Source organism: Geotrypetes seraphini, chromosome 11 (genome assembly GCF_902459505.1).
Source record: "Geotrypetes seraphini chromosome 11, aGeoSer1.1, whole genome shotgun sequence".
Taxonomy (NCBI): domain Eukaryota; kingdom Metazoa; phylum Chordata; class Amphibia; order Gymnophiona; family Dermophiidae; genus Geotrypetes; species Geotrypetes seraphini.
Window position 1 is genome coordinate 4,217,603 of NC_047094.1, and position 21,575 is coordinate 4,239,177.

The 21,575-nt window shown below is 43.5% G+C and overlaps 1 protein-coding gene across 2 annotated transcripts in view; it reads left to right on the forward strand.

The window, feature by feature from the left end:
* PKD1 (polycystin 1, transient receptor potential channel interacting) overlaps positions 1-21,575 on the forward strand; it is a 173,117-nt gene that overhangs the window by 41,654 nt on the left and 109,888 nt on the right. For both annotated transcript variants that reach the window (XM_033962835.1, XM_033962836.1), the window contains exons 2-4: positions 20,053-20,124; positions 20,363-20,434; positions 20,683-20,852. In XM_033962835.1, the coding sequence (XP_033818726.1) occupies positions 20,053-20,124; positions 20,363-20,434; positions 20,683-20,852 (314 nt within the window). The remainder of the gene's footprint in view (positions 1-20,052; positions 20,125-20,362; positions 20,435-20,682; positions 20,853-21,575) is intronic.

Sequence of the window (21,575 nt, forward strand, 5' to 3'; positions counted from 1 at the left end):
TTCAAAAGGACCTGGGATAGGCACGTGGGATCTCTTGGAGAGAGAAAGAGATCATGGTTACTGTGGATGGGCAGCTCTATGACCTCACAATGCAGGTGCACAGAGCCTTAGCCTATAGGAAGAGGAGATGCAAATGTTGAGAGCCTTAGCCAATAGGGAGAGGAGATCGTGGATGCTCTGGATGGGCCATTTGGCCTTTGTCTGCCACCATGTTTCTATAACTAGTTTATTCAAGATCTACTGGTGATCCTTAGATGCAATAAGGCGGTCATTCTTTAAAGGGTTCCTCGCAATAAAAGGACTTTTATAAAGACCCCCAAGGATTATGTGAGTTGCCAAGAAGTTCTAAAGTAAACTAAATTAAATCTTAGTTTTATAAACTGGGTCATCAGCTAATTTGGAGCTACCTGTAGGGCGATAGAGTTTGGAGAGAGTGAAGGTAGAGGCACAATTATGCTCAGTTTCCAAATACATTAAGCAGGAACCAACACCTGCCCCAGTTTCTGCTGCTGTGCCCTTGTGTCTTTATCATGCAGCGGTGACCGGTTCTAAAATTATACTCTGTGGGTCTTTACTGAGAGCGGACCCTACCCCACCTCCAGGAGTCAGATACGATGTGGCTGAAGTAAAACTGGAGGGGTCTGGGCAAGGAAAAGCCTCTCCATCCTTCAATGTCCTGGCAGCCTCCCAGCTGCTCCAGAGAGCTGCCAATTCCCTCGGTCTCTTTTTGTGCTTTCTAAGAGGAAATTTGTTCTAATTTGTAGCTTTAATAGTTGGCTTCTATTGTTATCTGTGTTTTATGGCTCCGTGTGGTATTTTGTAATCCACATAAGGATATATGCAGACCATAAAGCCAATTCATGAATTAATAAGTATATATAGAATCTCTCCCATTTGAAGTTCTGAACATATTGCGAAATCTCAGATTTTGGAAGTTGGTCCAGTCATACCTCTTTGAACAGTCTTTTCTCACCTTTGTATAACTGGGAGCAAGCAGAAAGTTGGGAAGGTGTAGGAGGAGGAGGCTAATGGTCCTGAGTGGTGGTAGCCAAGGGGGATTTGTAGATCCAAAGGTGCCACTGTGTCTAGGATAATTGTTATTTCTATCTAGGTTTTGATTTGAGTTAGAAAATAATACAGTGACAGAATTCATCACCCCCATGGATAAACATGGGAAACAATCCCGGGTCATTCTTTAGTGTCCATCTCAACCTCAGTCCTTCTACACCAGCATTCTTCAAAGCAAAGCTTGAGGGTCAGTGGCTGGATACCATCCTGTGTCCTCCTTTAGTGTCCATCTCAACCTGAATCCCTGTACACCAGCATTCTTCATTACAAGGCTTGAGGGTCAGTGGCTGGAAACCATCCCATGACATTCTTTAGTGTCCATCTCAACCTGAGTCCTTCTACACCAGCATTCTTCAAAGCAAAGCTTGAGGGTCAGTGGCTGGATACCATCCTGTGTCCTCCTTTAGTGTCCATCTCAACCTGAATCCCTGTACACCAGCATTCTTCATTACAAGGCTTGAGGGTCAGTGGCTGGAAACCATCCCATGACATTCTTTAGTGTCCATCTCAACCTGAGTCCTTCTATACCAGCATTCTTTAATGCAAGGCTTGAGGGTCAGTGGCTGGAAACCATCCTGTGTTATTCTTTAGTGTCCATCTCAACCTCAGTCCTTCTACACCAGCATTCTTCATTGCAAGGCTTGAGGGTCAGTGGCTGGGCCCATTCAGACTCTGATTCTTATGTGAGCCAAGTATAGCATAAAGAACCCATTGTGACATCACTGATGAGTTTGGCTTTTATTGGTGGAATGAAGCATTATGACATCACAGTATCAGCTCTGGTTACCAATGCCTGCCATTTTTTAGTGTCTCTCTCAACCTCAGTCCTTCTACACCAGCATAGCTTGAGGGTCATGCAAGGCTTGAGGGTCAGTGGCTGGGTCCATTCAGACTCTGATTCTTCCCTCTCTCCCTAAAGAATGACATGGGGATGGTTTCCAGTGGTTATCCGTGGGGACGGGAACAGTGATGAATTCTGTCACTTTATCATTCTCTAATTTGAGGCTCTTGTTTTGGTTGTATGTCTGATTCATTATTGTATCCTTAAGGGGTTGGATAGAACGTATAAGTGATTTTAAACAAACAAATAAAGTTTGTGCTTCTCACCCCAGGTAGTTCCAGCCAGTGTAACAAGCAGTTTATTTTGAGTTTTGATTTTAGCTGGAATCTTGTTCCTGTGATTCACTTTGTAAAGTTGTGACTCGACGGCGACTGAGACCCCCCACTGCCCGACACCTTTACCATAAACTTGGGGGAGTGAATGAGGGAGAAGACGTCCACTGGTTAAGAAAAGATTTCTAATCAAAGCAACCAGCTTATGACTCTCCTTTGGGAAGCAGAAACCTGGGCCAGGGACCCGCTAGGATCAAACTTTGCAGCTCGTGACGGGAAAAACTTTCAAAATCTAAAAATACTTCAAGTGAAAATGAGCTAATAGGAAAGTTTGCATAAGTCCTTTTCTTTCCGACCCAACCATAAGAAAGATGTAAAAATAAACCCCCAAACCCCAGGAGGCTATGAATAAAGCAAGCTTTATATTACTGGATGATATTACAAACACATCGGCTCATTTTCTGTGCCAAACCATTACATAACGCACCCTCTCTGAGTGAGGCTTTTTCTTCTTCTGTTCTGAAACAGAACATGCCCATATTAGGTCTGCTCCACTCTCTGTTTAAGGAAAACAGCTGGAACAGCTGCAGCGCCACTGCGATGAAAGAGCGGCTGGCCAAGTCCCCCAAGCACCCAGCAAACGTCAGTCCCTTCCATATCTGCTCTGGCACCAGACAGTGGTGAGGGCGGACTAAAGAAGCTTCACTTTTGCCACACTTCAAAGGAAACGGACCCTGCAGCAGCCACATCTGGCAGCCCAGAAATCCGATTAGATCAGAAGAGCTTCATTAAAGATAGAACCCCTGGCCACTGATATCAAAAGGCAGGGAATTGTGACGGCCCTCTCCCAAAGGCCAATAATTTTTCCTCAAAATCAACCCCATCTTATCCCCCTAACTTAAATAAGATCCACTTAATCAAAGAGGGTATGAAAAGCAGACAGAGAAAACGAAATGATGGTAATGCAAAGCAATGGCTTTGTTTATTATAAATAAATAACCAACCAAATCATAGATTTCAAACCCAAGCATGAACAAAATTAGGAATACATAGTAGATGACGGCAGATAAAGACCCGACTGATCCATCCAGTCTGCCCAACCTGATTCAATTTATTATTTTTATTTTTTTTCTTCATAGCTATTTCTGGGCAAGAAGGGAATAGACTTAGCAGATAAAGACAGGTTGTTCACCCTCTCCAAGGTAGAGAGAACGAGAGGGCACTCTCTAAAGCTAAAAGGGGATAGATTCTGTACAAACGTAAGGAAGTTCTTCTTCACCCAGAGAGTGGTGGAAAACTGGAACGCTCTTCTGGAGGCTGTTATAGGGGAAAACACCCTCCAGGGATTTAAGACAAATTTAGACAAGTTCCTGCTGAACCGGAACGTATGCAGGTGAGGCTGGACTCATTTAGAGCACTTGCCTTTGACCCGAGGGCCGCCACATGAGCGGATTGCTGGGCAGGATGGACCACTGGTCTGACCCAGCAGCGGCATTTCTTATGTTCTCTGCCCAGTACTGTTCTTAGGTTCCAACTACTGAAGTCTCCGTCCAAGCTCACTCCAGCCCATCCCAGCCATTGAAGCCCTCCCCAGCCCATCCTCCCCCAAACGGCCATATACAGACACAGACCATGCAAGTCTGCCCAGCACTGGCGTTAGTTCTTCAATATTTACTATGATTTTCTGATTTTAGATCTTTAAGTTTATTAGGATTTTGATATACCGCTTATCAAGATTATCTAAGCGGTTTTTACAATCAGGTACTCAAGCATTTTCCCTATCTGTCCCGGTGGGCTCCCAATCTATCTAACATACCATCTTCTGGGATATCAAGAATTAATAAACTTGAAACTTTCTTCCAGAGTATACATGTTAAGGTCTCTAAGTTTGTCCCCGTAAGATTTAGGACAAATGCCACTAACCAAAACAGTCGAGGAGGTCGATAGTGTTAAAGGGGTGGTGCCTTGATAAAGCGGTTTCCCGCGAAACATGTCAGCTATGTCACCCTGCCTGATTAAAAAACATCTCTACTAGAGAAAACTACATTAAAGCTAAGTAAAATAAGTCGAACTACATTGAAAATTATAAGAAAGTCATAAATATTTAAATATATAAAGCTCTTGTAAAAGTTAAAAATTAGAAAAACTAGACCCAGTGACGATTTGTCACGTAAAGCTCAGAACGGTGATATGTTTGAGTTCTGAGTGGTGACGCTGAGGGCCTAATAATTGACTAAACAGGTTGCTACTTGAAATAAGGAAGAAGTTCCTATTTCTATTGAACTAACCAATTTTGTTGCAGCTCTCTGGTCCCAGGGTCTGGGGTGTTCCCAGGAATTATCTATGCTGTTTTCAAATGCCTGCTGTGAGTTGGGTGCCAGCATTTACACCAGCCTCGTGAAATGTGTGCTAAGCTAGTATTCTCTAGAGGTCATTCCACGCAGAGCGCCCATTACAGAATTCTGGCTCAGCCCACGTCATTTTGGACTAAACTTGTGGCAGTATTTATAGAACTAGCCTGTTCCACTTCACCATTGCTCAGTTTGGTAAGAAGTGAACAGTTACCTAAAGGAAGTCCTGGAAATTACCGAGGAATTAATACCGCCATTCACTCAAGTTGTGGTGGGGCAGAAGACACTACAGGGATTCAAAGAAGGTTTGGATAAATTCCTGAAGGAAAAGGGGATTGAGGGATACAGATAGAAGTAAGGATAGGTTTTTTAGGGCAGGGAACACTTGACAGGTCATGGACCTGATGGGCCGCCGCGGGTGCGGACCGCTGGGTGCGATGGACCTCTGGTCTGATCCCGGTGGAGGCAACTTCTTATGTTCTTATGTTCTTAAGTGTATTATCTACCTATTAAAAGGGAAGAAAAATTAATGGAAGAAGCTCAACAGTCGCTTAAGATTTCCAAGGTTTTGGAACTTTCAGATCAGGAGGTAGCCGTGTCCGCAACACTTTTGCTTACAGTGGCCTTATCACCTGAGAAAAATTGGTTATTGAAACTTTTCTTTAAAAATAAACAGAAAGCTTTTCTTGGGTATAAGATACAAATGTTTCCAGATCTGTCACGAGATACACAGAAACGTCGACGTGAATTTCTGTTGTTAAAGCCAGGAGTTATTGCTCTTGGGGCAACCTTTTTTCTTCGTCACCCATGTAAATGTGTGATAATTTATCAAATGCAAAAATATGTCTTCTTTGATCCTAGCCAACTTATAACCTTCTTGTCAATGGCTTCTCTGAGAAAAGGAGAGGGAATTTGAGTACTCATTGATTGTTGATTACCTTCGCAGCCTATACAACCTTTAGTCTTCATTTTATTTTGTAATATTATATTATATTTACTCGCTGATTCTACATCTTGCTTTCCTTATTTAGAGGACTTGAGTTAAAGTTAAGCTTATAATTTTTTATTAAGATAGCAGATTATCTGTTTAGTATCATATTGTATTACATTTATTTTTGGCTTGACTTTACCTTTCTGTACAAGTGAATACTTGATATGTTATTGAAAAATGAAATAAATAAATAAAAAAAAAAAAAAAGAAGTGAATAGGATAATTGGAAATGTTGAATTGGTTATCGGACAGAAAACAGAGGGTAGGGTTAAATGGCCATTTTTCTCAATGGAGGAGAGTAAACAGTGGAGTGCCACAGGGGTCTGTACTGGAACCGGTGCTATTTAACCTATTTATAAATGATCTGGAAATTGGAACGAGTGAGGTGATTAAATTTGCAGGTGACACTAAACTGTTCAAAGTTGTTAAAACGCATGTGGATTGTGAAAAATTGCAGGCAGACCTTAGGAAATTGGAAGACTGGGCATCACAATGGCAGATGAAATTTAATGCAGACAAATACAAAGTGATGCACATTGGGAAGAATAACCTGAATCAGTTACTGGATGCTAGGGTCCACCTTGGGGATTAGCGCCCAAGAAAAGGATCTGGGTGTCATCGTAGACACTACGATGAAATCTTCCACCCAATGTGTGGTGGTGGCCAAAAAAGCAAATAGGATGCTAGGAATTATTTTTAAAAAGGATGGTTAACAAGACTAAGAATGTTATAATGCCCCTTTATCGCTCCATGGTGCGACCTCATTTGGAGTATTATGTTCAATTCATGTCTCCTTATCTCAAGAAAGATATAGCGGCATTAGAAAAGCTTCAAAGAAGAGCGACCAAGATAATAAAGGGGATAGAACTCATCTCGTATGAGGAAAGACTAAAAAGGTTAGGGCTCTTCAGCCTGGAAAAGAGACGGCTGAGGGGAGATAGGATTGAAGTCTACAAAATCATGAGTGGCGTAGAACGGGTACAAGTGGATCGAATTTTCACTCCGTCAAAAATTACAAAGATTAGGGGACACGCGATGAAGTTACAGAGTAATACTTTTAAAACCAATAGGAGGAAATATATTTTTTACTGAGAGAATAGTTAAGCTCTGCAATGCATTGCCAGAGGATGAGGTAACAGCGGTTAACGAGGATGGTTAAAAAAAAAGTGTGGACACGTTCCTGGAGGAAAAGACCATAGTCTGCTGTTGAGACAGACATGGGAGAAGCCACTGCTTGCCCTGGATCGGTTGCATGGAATGCTGCTACTATTTTGGGGTTTTGCCAGGTACTTATGACTTGGATTGGCCTCTGTGAAGATGGGATACTGGACTAGACGGACCATTGGTCTGATCCAGTAAGACTATTATTATGTTCTTATGAATGCTGCAGATGGGCAGAGTGGACGGGCCATTTGGGTCATGTTTCTATGACTTTAATTCGGGAAAAAATTCTGCACAAACCAGGGAGGTTAGTGTAGCCCAGGGGTAGACAATTCCGGTCCTCAAGAGCCAGGTCAGGTTTTCAGGATATCCACAATAAATATGCATGAGATAGATTTGCATCTCAAGGAGGCATTGTGGGTATCCTGAAAACCTGACCTGGCTCCGACTCTCAAGGACTGGAATTGCCTACCCCTGGTGTATCCTAATGCTGCCTCAGCACTCTGAAGTTGCAAGTTCAATCCCAGCCTGCTCATTTTGACACTGGACAAGTCACTTATGGTAACCATAATTAGACTGTGAGTCTGGCAGGACACATAGGGAAAATACTTGAGAATACCTGATTACTATTCAATGTTTTGTAACCACCTTGGGTGAATCTCTTCATGAAAAGGCAGTAAATACATCCGAATAAATAGAAGTTGCAAATGTGCTCAAGTGCATTTCCTGGGATACCATATATACTAGTCTAAACTAATTTAGGGACACAAATAATCACCATTTACCTCAAAATGCGCCCTAAATCTAACATTCAAGGATCTTATGGGACACTGCAAGGCCACCCACCCATCCCACATACACCCACAGTCTGAAAAAGCCGCAGTTAAGCTTCATAGGGCTAAAAAAAACTCCACTTATGTGTCTTCACTATATCAAAAACAGTGGTGAAAAAAAGAGGCACAGTAGCAACTCCCCAAAAAACACCTCACATCCAGCATGCCAAAATCTCACCTACAAACATTGTGTGAAAAAAGATTGCAGTCCAGAGGCACAGTCAGAAATAGTGCAACTCGAGCAAGGAAAAGAGAAAAACGTAGCTGTCCACGAAGTCCCAGCTGTCTCCAATCAGGCTTATTCGCGAGCCTCACTACCCGGGCCTCGTGGATAAACAGCCCACCCGACGGGGAAATCTCCGTTTCGCTCTTGCTGCATCAGGGGTGAAAAACTTCCTGCATCCAAGGCAATCCACCACGACCCTCCGTGCAAATCCTTCACAACTTTCACAGTCAATGCAAAAATGGCGGCAGGAAACACTGCAGAGAACAGCCCCTTTATACTCAAAACTCCACCTCCTAGATACCCTCAGCCAACCACTGTTTTTGATATAGTGAAGACACATAAGTGGAGGTTTTTTTAGCCACATGAAGCTTAATTGCGGCTTTTTCAGACTGTGGGTGTATGTGGGATGTGTGGGTGGCCTTGCAGTGTCCCATAAGACCCTTGAATGTTCGATTTAGGGCACATTTTGAGGCAAACGATCCTACAGCCACTTCATTCCACATCTCTGGAACCAACTCCCCCCTCAACTCAGACGACAGAACTCATTATTAACATTCCGTAAAATGGTAAAGACCCTCCTCTTCAACTAAAGATCACCCTCAGTCTACTCCCCCCCTTAAGCCCCACCTCTCTCCTCTCTCCCCTGTCTATCTTCTCCCTAAATTTCAGTATAGTCCTCTTCTTAGTCTGTACTCTGACAAATTGTATCTAAACTCAAATAACTTGTACTTAAACTCTACTCTTAATTTGCCGTATACCCCCTGTATTTAAATTACTACACAGTCTTGTATGTCCAAACATTTAAACCTATTGTACATCTTATTTGTCTAATTACTTCCATTGTGTATGTTCACTTGTAGACCGTTCTGAGCTACTGGGAGGACGGGATAAAAATCTAAATAAATAAATATATACTCCAATATAAACCGAGATAGCATTTTTCTCCTAAAAGAAGGGGGAAGTATGTTAACTCAGATATAACACAGTGGTTTATATTCAAGTACCAGTACCAGGGCAGAAGCAACCTGCAGCCAGCCACACAGCCAGGCTGCCCCTTCCCAATCCCACTAAGGACCTCCAGTATTGGTCTCTTGGTCTAACGGTGCAGGGAACCAGAGCTACCGATCAACCCATCCCTTCCTCACAGTGACTTTGCCTGACTAACCAGCCCCCCTCCCCTCCCGGTCTCTCTGCAGGTCTACCTTAGGTCCCTGGTGGTCCAGCGGTAAGTCTCGTGAAGGTTCCTGCAGGAACTTGCAGCTGCCATTTTTTTTACTATGGAGACTGCCAGGCACGAGCGTAGAAGGATCACTCCTGCCTCGCCTCACCACTGGACCACCAAGGACCTAAGGTAGGCTTGCAGGGGGACCGGGAGGGGAGGAGAGGGAGCAGGCTCCTTGCACCACTGGACCACCAGGGCAATGCTGAAGACTCGCTGTGGGTCCAGGAGGGGGGATTGGCTAGATGGGACTCAAATATAAACCGAGATCACCATTTTTGGGCCCCAAAATCTTGATTTATATTTGAGTATACCTGTATATGGTTATTTCAAAAACTGAAAGTATGAAAAGCCTGCAGAGTCCATCAAGTGAAGAGTGTGCAAATGTTTGTCCAGTTAGGACAGGACCCCACTGATACTTTCTGCTGAGGACGGCACAGGTTATGAAGGGACGTGCTGGTATCGGCACGGTCCTCACCACTCAGGATAGCTTCTAGCACAAGCTGTTTCTCATTCAGAAAGGCTTCAACGATAGCCACCAAAACCACAGGAAGAAGGAGGAGTGAATGTCGCTTTCCACAAAGGTGGCTGGTGGGGAAATTAGTTGTAAAAGCGAGAGAGACTCCGGGAAGGAGAAATGTGTAAAAGAGGTACTAGCAATAGGACTTTTAGATTTTTGGTTGCTCTCCAGGGCTCAATTGCTGCAGCTAAGATGGAACTCATTAGCTTTTCATATTACAGAAAGTTTCCTAGAGCCTGAAAAACACAACTGTGCCAGTGGCTGTGGCCAGGCTTCTGTTTTACAGTGTGGAAGGTTCCATAGCGGAGCCAAAAGTAAAGAAACCAACGACTGCACATTCATTGTGCTTAGTGCTGCAATCAATGCATAATTATGAATCACAATTAAGAGTTAATTGTGTGCAGCCCATTTTCCTTCCATTCTCCTCTTGATCTAGCATCTCTTTCCCCCTGCACCCCACCGTGGCCCTGGCATTTTTTCCTGATCAAAGGTGGATGTTATAAGCAGGACGTCCAAATTCTGACTTGAATGTTCTTTCAAAAATGCCTCTTCACATGATCCCTGTAGCATGTAAACCAGTCGTCTGGGTAAACATGGACGGGTCCTCTTTTTAGAGAACTGTCTGGGTGCCTGGAGAGATTTCCTAAACATGGCACTATGTTTGGGTTTTGGAAGTCCTCAGCTCGGGGCCGCGTCTGATGGCCCTCTGCACACACACAAATAAATGTGAAATGTGAGTAACCTGAGGAAATAATTCTTCATGGAAAAGATGGTGAATGAACGAAAAAGCCTCTTGATGGAGGTAGTGGAGATGACTGTATCCAAATTCAAGAGCACTTGGGACAAGTATACAGGATCTCCAAGGAACAGAAAGGGATCGTAGATGTTTTCTCCATTTCTGACATAAAAAGATTGGTGTCCTATGGCCCAAAGCAGTTCTCATCATAGAAACATAGAAAATAACGGCAGAAAAGGGCCACGGCCCAACAAGTGTGCCCACTCTAATGATCCACCCCCTTAATTTCTTCCTTGAAGTGATCCCACATGCTTATCCCATTTTTTCTTAAAATCTAGCACGCTGCTGGCCTCAACTACCTATAGTGGAAGATCATTCCAATGATCTACGACTCTTTCGGTGAAGAAATACTTCCTGGCGTCGCTATGAAATCTCCCACCCCTGATTTTCAACGGATGCCCTCTTGTTGCCATAGGTCCTTTAAGAAAAAAGATATTTTCTTCTACCTCAATACGGCCCGTGACATATTTGAACATCTCAATCATGTCTCCCCTCTCTCTGCGTTCCTCGAGTGAGTATAGCTGCAATTTACCTAACCGTTCCTCATACGGGAGATCCTTGAGTCCTGAGACCATCCTAGTGGCCATTCACTGAACCGACTCAACTCTCAGTACATCTTTTTGATAATGTGGCCTCCAGAATTGTACACAATATTCCAGATGAGGTCTCACCATGGATCTGTACAATGGCATTATAACTTCGGGCTTCCGGCTGACAAAACTTCTTCGGATACAACCCATCATTTGTCTAGCCTTGGATGAAGCTTTCTCCACTTGATTGGCAGTCTTCATGTCTTCACTAATGATCACTCCCCTAAGGTCTCACCATTTAGGGTGTAAGTTCTGCAAGGATTTGTGCTGCCAAGGTGCATGACCTTACACTTTTTGGCATTAAAACTTAGTTGCCAAGTTATGGACCATTGTTCCAGTAAGAGTAGGTCCTGCGTCATACAGTCGGGCACTGTGCCTTTACCTACTATGTTGCATAGTTTGGCGTCATTGGCGAATAATGTAATTTTACCTCGAAGCCCCTGAGCCAGGTCCCTTATGAAGATATTAAATAGGATCGGACCTAAGACCGAGCCCTGCGGCACTCCACTGATCACTTCCGATGTTTCGGAGAGAGTACCGTTCACCACCACCCTCTGAAGTCTACCTCTGAGCCAGTCCTTAACCCATGCAGTTAATGTTCCTCCTAATCCCATCAAACTCAACTTGCTTAATAACCTGCGGTGTGGGACACTATCAAAACCCTTACTGAAGTCCAAGTACATGACGTCCAGGGTTCTCCCCCATATCCAGCTTTTTCGTTACCCAGTCAAAGAAGCTGATTAGATTGGATTGGCAGGACCTTCCCTTTGTAAATCCATGTTGATGGGGATCTCGTAGATTTTCATCGTCCAGGATCGTGTCTAATTTGTGTTTGATTAGTGTTTCCATAAGTTTACTCACTATCGATGTGAGACTCACCGGTCTGTAATTCGCAGCCTCCGTCCTGTATCCCTTTTTGTGGAGTGGAATGACGTTAGCTGTTTTCCAGTCCAATGGGACTCTTCCTGTACTTAGGGAAAGATTGAAGAGCGTGGATAACGGTTCTGCCAGGACATCTCTCAACTCCCTAAGCACCCTGGGATGTACTTTATCTGGTCCCATGGCTTTGTTCACTTTGAGCCTTGATAGTTCATAGTAGACGCTACTGGACGTAATCTCAAAATTTCAAAATGGGTCTTCCAAGCTTTCCCTTGTCTGCAACTGTGGACCGGATCCCGGCGCCTCACAAGTAAAGACTGAGCAGAAGTATTCATTTAGTAATTCGGCTTTATCGGAGTCCGATGCTACATAGTTCCTGTCTGGTGTCCTAAGGCGCACTAATATACCTGAAGAAGGATTTATCCCCCTTTTTAATGTTCTTTGCTAAATTCTCTTCCATCCGGAGTTTGTTTTGACAGCTCTAGATTTGGCCTGATAGTCTTCTTTAGTTTCTCGTTTTCCTGATTGTTTGCAGGAGATAAATGCTCTTTTCTTCTTTTTTACGAGGTCCGAGATCTCCACAGAGAACCACTGAGGTTTATTGTTTCTTCGCCGTTTACTTACTGTTTTTATATAGAGGTTGGTAGCTTCGTGTAGGGTAGATTTCAGAGCTGACCACATTACCTCCACATCATCTGTTCTGGCTTGGTTTTGCAGCGCCCGATAGACGAAATCTCCCATGCTTTTGAAATTAGTGCCCTTAAAGTTGAGGACCTTTGTGGATGTGTTGGATCTAGTGAAACCTTTCCTGAGGTGATACCATACCATGTTGTGGTCACTGGAGGCCAACGTATCGCCTACCGAAATCTTTGTGGCACTTTCTCCTTTGGTGAGTACCAGGTCCAGTATAGCTGATCCCTAGTAGGCTCCAATACCATCTGTCTGAGTCGTGCTCCCTTTATGGAGGTAAGTAACCTTCAACTGCCGCTGGTCATAAATAGATGTCATCTTTGAAACTGACGTGGTTATGGGTTAAGATGAATTCAGTTAGTTTGCAATAATGGTTCAGAGAAGTTGACTTAGGTGTTTGTAACATGCTGGGGGGATTTTGCTAATGGTGATTCCACATCCATTGTGAGGGTGTCGGATTGTAGCTGCTCCGTGTTCTTTAACTTGTTCGGAAAATCTCTAGTTGCAGATAAAAGTACCTCAAAAGTCAGGCTTTGAAATCTGACCAGGCACACATTAATTCACCCAGTATCGGTAGTCTCAGAAAAAATGAAACCATGCAGTAATAATCTGAGTTATTTATGGCACCTATGATTAAAAATCATGAGTCAAAGAGAACATTTCAGATTTATGAGTTTGTAATCACTTTTCTGTCTGTCACGGTGGGTTCCAAATAATAAATCAGAATTGATGGCTTTTCCATGATGTAATAGAGCAACATTTTTTGACTGGATAAATAAAAGTAATTGATGAGCTGGTCTTCTGGACCTTTTAGTTCTGTCTTTTAAGCACTGGCTCAAGTTGTGTTTCCTTGTCCGTGGAGGGTTAAGTAACTTCAGTTCCTCAGTATCTCTCCTCCACCATGGATACTCCCTTCTCTCTTCCCGGCTCCATCCCTTCTGCCTTGCTGCGTCTTATACCTGGAGCATCCGGCCTGACTCAGGGCGTCAGGTCCCCTCTCATGCGGTGTTCAAATCCAGGCTAAAACCCCACTTTTTTGAAACTACGTTTAAGTCCTACCCTCCCAACTTGTAAAGCCTCCACACCTGTTATCAAAAGTAAGAAATATCATGAATATACTCTTGCTTATCAGGCAGCATATCATGACAAAGATTTCCGATTCCGTTTCATAGGAGCACTTTAGAAAGTTGCTGAAAACTTATCTCTTTTCTAAATTTCTGACAAATTAGCTATCTCTGTATTCTTCATAAAATGTATTTGTTTTCTCTTCCCTAGTACAGTGATACCTTGGAATCCAAACTTAATCCGTTCCAGAACTCTGTTCGAGTTCCAAGACAGTTTTTTCCATTGAAAATAATAAAAACTGGATTAATCCGTTCCTGAGTCCCACAAACTCAAATTTTAACAGGAAATACTCTGGATTGTAAGGTAAAATATTAACAAATATTTCAAAGCAGCATTCAGATTCTGGGGCACAAACACACACATACAATGTGCGTTCGGATTCCAAGACAAAAAAAAAGTTCGGATTCCGAGGTACCACTGTATAATCTTTTGTAAACCGCATAGAACTTACGGTTATGCAGTCTAGAAATTTGTCGTTATGTTATTCCCTCTTTAATCCACTACCTCTCCCTTATAGTTCTCCCACCTAAGTAATACGTAAAAGCCTTAATTAGATTGTAAGCTCTTGGTTAGGGTTACCAGATTTTGCATCTGGTAAAGGAGGACACGTGGCCCCCGCCCCATTCTGCACTCAGGTCCGCCCTGTTCTGCTCCTAGGTTTGCCTCCCAACCCCAGCCCCACGCAAACCTTGTCTCTTCAGGCTGGGTCTGGAATGCATCTGACGTGGCACACATGTGTGTGATGTCACCGCGTCATATCCGTTCATGCGTGCATGCCAGACGGCCCCGATCTTACCAGCTTTTTAAAACCCGGACAAAGTGCTCAGACAGTCTTCTGAAAAGAGGGCTTGTCTGGGTAAATCCGGACGTCTAGCAACCCTACTCTGAAAACCAGAACACTCCTCTTGTTCCCATTGTGGGGTTATTTTAGTGCAGATCTGTAGAGCACTCTGTTATTGAAGAAAGGGGTAGTATAGATCATCTTAAAGCCACGCAATTGCAGGCTTTGCAGGGTAAGGAAGAGGCATTATGGATCAATCTGGAAAGAGGGAATGGAAAAAGTGACATACAAGCCTCTTTCACAGACAGTAGACATCTAATATAATAAAACCCTAAGCGCGCATGCGCACTCTTAACTGCGTGTTCCATTTTCCGTGAGCTGTAGGGCCCCGCCGGCAAGAGTGCACATGCGCGCTTCTACTCCCTCCCTCCCTCCCTGTAAGTTCGCCCCCTCCCCCCCGTGCACCCTTTCCCAGCACACACGAACCCCCATTGACCCTCCCAGCACGAGATGCACAAACCTCCCGGCCAGCAGTGGACGCATCACACTAAAGACTGAGCTATATTCTGAGAATATAGCTAAAAATGACCATATCCCATCCAAGTTCATTGCCACCATTAGGACTTGCAACTTTTATTATCCAAGACCGAGCTTTTAGTTTCTGAATACTCCAGCCTCCTCTCATCTGCAACACTGCTGCTCAAGAGTTTTCTGATTATCTCTTCACTCTTCCTTGTGATAGCCCAAATGAACAGGCCTCCACCTGCACCTGCCCTTCAGTTGGTATAAAAGGGCAAACCCTCCAATTCCAAGTGTCTGCCAAGGGGTGTAGAGAGTGGCTCTCTGGGATCCCGCAATGATGTGAGCCTGCTGCCGTCGGCCTGCACCAGAAACTGCTTCTCTGCAGGTCCCACCTACGCGGGAACAGGAAGTCACCACAAAGAAGCGGCTTCCGAGGCAAGCTGACGGCCAGCAGGCTCACATTGCTGAGCTATCGGTGGCCTGAAGAAAATGAATTACAGTGCCAAGGAGATAAGAGGGAAAGAGCCACGGGACTCCGTTTAAGCCAGCCTTACCAAATTGGGGGAGGGGGGGGGGGTACTAGAGAGAGAGGAATGCACGTGCAGTCTAAGGAGTGTATATTTGGAGCCGGTGAAGTTGCCATTTTTTCTGTATAGAAAATGTGCCTACAGTGTATTTTAGGCATCAACACTTATACGAGGGGGTGCTGAAAAGTTCTCAGCCCAACCAACCCACTTTGTAAATTCTGAGCGTTATTTTGCCACTGGAGCTGCCAATTTGCAGAAATGAAATTCTCTGTTTTGACCTTGATTCAGATCATCGATTGTACCATATCCAGGTCATTCTCTTCTTGGTTGGGTTGAGAACTTTTCAGCATCCCCTTGTAGTTAAGAGTTTCAGTCTCTGGTAACCAGAGCTGGTATTGTGACATCATAATGCCTCATTCCACCAATAAGAGCCAACCTCATCAGTGATGTCACAATGGCTTGATTATCTTACACTTGGCTCACTTCTATTACATGCCAGGAGGTGCTGAAAAGTTCTCGCACCAACCAACCCACTTCCTCAATTCTGAGCGTTCTTTTGCCACTGGAGCTGCCAATTTGCAGAAACAAAATTCTCTGTTTTGACCTTGTTTCAGATCATTGATCGAACCACATCCACATCATTCTCTTCTTGGTTGGGCTGAGAACTTTTCAGCACCTCCTTGTACCTATTGATGCCTAGATTGTGAAAAAAAAACATGTACAAATCATAGCATTCTATAATTTATGTGCAAAATTGGGTATTCCGAGAACTATGTCTCCAAGCGCTCAGATTCACTGAAATTGGATTCCTGGTTAGCAGAATAATTACTCATTTTCTGAGCCTCATCCATCATTCCTTTTGGAGAAATTTGCTTTTCAGAGGCAAACTGTGCTTTGTGCTCCCATTATTTATGTGGATGGGTGGGGCCAGGGCGGGATATGGGTGGGGCCAGGGCGGAGTCATGTGTCATATTTTTTTTTTGTCTTCACAAATATGGTCACCCTAGTCTAGTAGCACTGGAAGTAGTCGAATCATTTCGTGTCTCTTTGTTAGACTGTTCGTACTGGATTTGATAGAGGTGACAATTTTATTTTAGTGTCCATAGAGGTATCATCTGAGCAAAATTGGGATTACTGGTACAGTGTTCAGTTGACGTCAGTCTTTTTGGGATGGTCTTATTTCTGTGTGTTCCTCAAGGTTCATCTCTTTCTGCAACATTATTTAATATTTTTCTCCTGCTGTATGATTGCCCCTGCTGGGTCAGACCAGTGGTCCGTCCGCTCACGCGGCGGCCCCCAGGTCAAAGATCAGTGCTCTAAATCTAAATGAATCCAGCCTCACCTGCATACGTTCCAGTTTATCAGGAACGTGTCCAACTTTGTCTTGAATCTCTGGAGGGGAAGACGAAAATCATTTTGCTTTTGAGTCATGTTATTCATGATTTTCCAACACTGGTTACATTTAAGAAAGTGATCATTTCATTTGTGAGAACATTTAAATCTTTAGGAGTATATTTGGAAACTTCTTTGAAGATGAAAGAGCATGTTTCTTAGATTGTTAAACAAATCTTTTTTAAGCTGAGGCTATTACGATCTTTGAAGTCAGTGTTAACCAGTTCTAATTTCCATTTTTCCACATTTGGACTATTGTAATTCCTTGAAACATTTGAGATCTTTACAGACTGCTCATAACTCTGTGGCAAGGTTAATTTCTGGAATGTCTAGATTTGAACACATCACTCCTTTTCTTAAAGAACTGCACCGGTTGCCAATTGAGTATTGTATTCGTTATAAATTGTTCCTACTTTCGCCGTCCTTGTCCAATCCATCATCCTCTCCAAACTTGACTATTGTAATGCCATTTACCTTTGCTTAACAAAAAAAAGCCTCCAAAGACTCCAACTTATTCAGAACACGGCAGCCAAGCTGATTTTTGCAAAACGTAAATCTGACCACGTCTCCCCACTCCTGGCCAATCTTCATTGGCTCCCAGTGATTTCCAGAATCCAATTCAAATGCTCTTGCCTGGCTTTTAAGATTATTCACGGCATCCTTCCTTCCCTAATCCCACTTTCTTTCAACACCTCGTGCCCTGACTCCACCAGGATCGCCCATAAATTAAAACTATCCTTCCCCTCCCTACATGGTATTCTCCATGCAGGTAAACTGGGAAAATCACTTCTTTTCAAAATCACAGGTCTCTGGAATGACCTTACTATCCCACTGCGGAACCTGAGCTCCCTCCATTTATTCCGCAAACAACTAAAAACCTGGCTCTTCTCTAACATGTAATTTTTTTCCCCTTACTTTTCCACTCGATTTATAAACTTATGTAAACCTTTTCCTACCCTTTCTCATTTTTAAGTTCTTGTAAACCGTGCCAAGCTCTACTTCCGTGGAGATGATGCGGTATATAAACTTAAGGTTTAGTTTAGTTTAGTTTTAAAAACATTGACTAGCAGGAAATCTCCAGTTTTGTTAGACTCTTTTTGTATTTATCGACCAACACGGAACTTACGTTCCTTGATCAGTAATGCCCTCCCTGGTGGTCCCATTTGTTCATGAAATTCACCGCGAGCAATATAGGAAATCTGTATTCTACATGTGTGGACCACAGTTATGGAACCAATTACTTGAGCGACTGCGAGGACTTGGTGATGACTGTTTCAAGACTCGGTTGAACATGTTTTTGCTAGGGAGGTATATCAATGCTGATTTTCTAGATTATTTAAAGTGTTTTGAAGTTTAATGGTTGTTTTAATGTATTTGTTTGTTATGAATTCGTTCGTTGGAATCTGCCTAGAAATGATGATGGAGTGGAATATACATTTTTAAAATAAAATCAATAGTCGTAGTAGAATTAGTTTTGTCACTAGGAGTCAACTTGGTGGGTGTTCAGTTCCCCTCCAGTTCATTTCTTTGAAAACATTGGCTTCAGGTTTGCAGTTCATTTGTTTTTACTCATTGGTTGATTGAACTAAATTGTGTTTTTGAAGTGATTTCTCCAGCAGCCTAGGGTGTCCGGTTATACTAGACTTGTGGGACATGTAGAATGATTGAGTTATGTCTGATCACTTCTCCAAAGAGATGTCTGCTGCAAGAGTCACAGCCCATCCAAAGGGGGCTTCGGTCCTTCATCCCTCAGCCTGAGAATTTGGGGGCTGCAGTGAGAGTTCCTTGCGTTCTGTAACACTTGGCCAAAGTTTTACTCTCCAGCTCACCCCCTGAGGACCTTTAATGGTGAGAGCTTCCAACCTTTGTAGCATTCTCACGACCCCTCTCTTGATGTTCTTCACACAGTATTGGCCATTAGCCCTCTCTCTTATTTTTATCACTTTAGCTCCAGGAAAAAAAAAAAATGTGCTTTGCATGGGCCAAAGTGAAACCATGTTTTGACTTCAGCCCACTGTTGATGCTGTTCTTCCCTTCCTGTCTCCTCTCACCCCAGTTGTGCCTCATGTGGCCTGAGGCTTCAGGGCTCTGAGATGTGAGGTGTGCTCTGCTTATACTGCATTGAGGTATGGAAGAACACATTCTTTTCCGGGCTGGGTAGGGTTCCTGAGTGCAAGATGGGATGTGACAGTGGTACTGGTTTCTCTTGGAAGCATGGTGTATGCAGTAAGGGTAAATCTCAAGGATGATATTGTCTTATGACAAAATACTTAGCCTCATAGTGAGCCCCACTGAATGCAGTGGCCTTTTCTTCACTCAGAGAATAGTTATGCTCTGGAACGCGTTGCTAGAGGATGTGGCAAGAGCGGATAGCGTGGCTGGTTTTAAGAAAGGTTTGGACAAGTTCCTGGAGGAAAAGCCCATAGTCTATTATTGAGAAAGACACAGGGAAAGCCACTACTTGCCCTGTATTGGTAGCATGGAATATTGCTACACCTTGGGTTTTGGCCAGATACTAGTGACCTGGAATGGCCACCTTGAGAACGGGCTACTGGGCTTGATGGACCATTGGTCTGACCCAGTAGGGTTATTCTTATGTTCTTAATTTAATATGCTCCATATACCCCTCTAATCAACAAAGATCAGAGTAGAGATAAGAGATGTCCTTGACCTGGAGGACTGAAGATCTCAGCCAGGAATTAAACCCAGGTACCTCCCTATATGGCAGGGCATTGCTATGGAGTCACCAGGGAATCATCCTAGACAAGCTGTTCATTTGTAACACAAAATAATTCTGATTATTTTCTGCATTTGCTGATGGAACATCTACGACAATTCCACGTTCGACTGGACGTCTGGTAGTGCCTTAGAAATGATAAGTGGATGTAGTAGTAAGACAGAGTGTAATTCACCTTCCCATATCCCGCTCTATCAGGGGCGCTCAACCCCATCCTTGGGACATATCCAGCTAGACAGATTTTCAGCATGTCCACAATGAACATGCATGATATCCGTTTGCATACCTGACCTCCACTGCGTGCAGGTTCATTGTGGTTATCCTGAAACCTAACTAGTTGGGTATGTCCTAAGATGGGGTTTCAGAGCCCCTGATAGAGGGAGAGAAGGGAAAGCGAGAACCCCTGCCCTAGGCAAGGTCTTTGCTTTCCTCTTCTAACCTCTGTAAGGTCTGGTTGTGAGTCAGAGAATGTCGGGCTTTCTGCTGTTATCTTGTAAATACTGACCTGGTGTCTCTCGCTTTCTTCCTTAGGGATCTTTCAAATAACCAGATACAGTCTCTAGACTTTCGGCTGTTTGAACATTTGACGTTCCTGAAGAAACTGTGAGTATTTACAGCGCTGTGTTGCCCTCTTTACCGTCAACAGACTGATTCCTTGTATATTCACTCAACAGAGAGCTGAATCAAAATGTGATGAGTATTATTTTGTAATTCCAAAAGCACTGCTTTCTAAAGACAGCGTAGTCGTGCGTTCTGTTTGTTCAATGTGAGATGAATACACGGAGAGATCATTTCATCAGCTCAGCCATTTACATGTCTGACTTTTTTGTTTGTCTTTCAGAGACTTAAGTAACAACCAGATTTCTACATTAGAAGATGGAATATTTCATAATTTATTTAATTTAAGTGAAATGTAAGTCGATGATTTTTAAATGCTTATTTTGCCTGTTGGTAATGGAGACATTCCCCGTTTCCGCGCCCTTTCCAGATAAGCCACATATCGCGTTGATATTTTGGTCAAGAGGGTCCATGAAAGCCCTCCTCGAGCAGCTCTTTTCTGGGGGGTTGGCAGCCTGAATCTTCTCTGACGCCGCAGAAACCGACGCTTGGTCTTCCCTCCAGGTTCATATGTCAGTAGATACTTCTTTTTGTCCTTTGCAGAAATCTGAGCTTCAATCCATTTCTTTGTGACTGTAAACTTTCCTGGCTCCCAGGCTGGTTGGAGAAAGCAAATGTCACCATCCTCCAGGCTCCAGAGACCAGGTGTGAGCAGCCATCCTCCGTGTCCGGCCTTCCCCTCTTCCAGCTCTCCTTCTCCAATGTAACTTGTGGTAAGTAGGGCCTTGTCCCAGTCTCTGCATGGCCAACAATGCACATTTCCATGAAAATCTAAGTAAACAAGGAAGCAGATTCTACTTCCCAGTGCTGGAGGGTGTTCGGTCAAATACCCAAATAGCAAAAGTGTGGAACTCACTTCCCATCGTAATTTACACAACCACTGTTTGGCAAAAATCTAAAAACATGTGTTTTTAAGAAACCCCTACCAGGGGTCCAAAGAGACTCAGACTAATAATACGAAGTCACCTGAAATAGAGAATGACACAGAGGCAAATTTGTCCCTGTCCCTGCCCCATTCCTGCAAGCACTGCCTGAACTGTACAAGCCTCAAACACTTATGATTTTCAAGTGTTTGAGGCTTGTGCAGATGAGGACAGAGCTTGCATGAATGGGGCAGGGACAGGAATGAATTCCTACAGGGATGGGAAAAAATTTGTCCCCGTGTCATGCTCTAACCTGAAATAAAGACAATGTTAATAGTCAGTTGCTATCTTTGATACATTGCCTCAAACTGTATAGTAACATCATAACATAGTAGATGACGGCAGATAAAGACCCGAATGGTCCATCCAGTCTGCCCAACCTGACTCAATTTAAATTTTTTAAATTTTTTTCTTCTTCGCTATTTCTGGGTAAGAATCCAAAGCTCTACCCGGTACTGTGCTTGGGTTCCAACTGCTGAAATCTCCGTTAAAACCTACTCCATCCCATCTAAA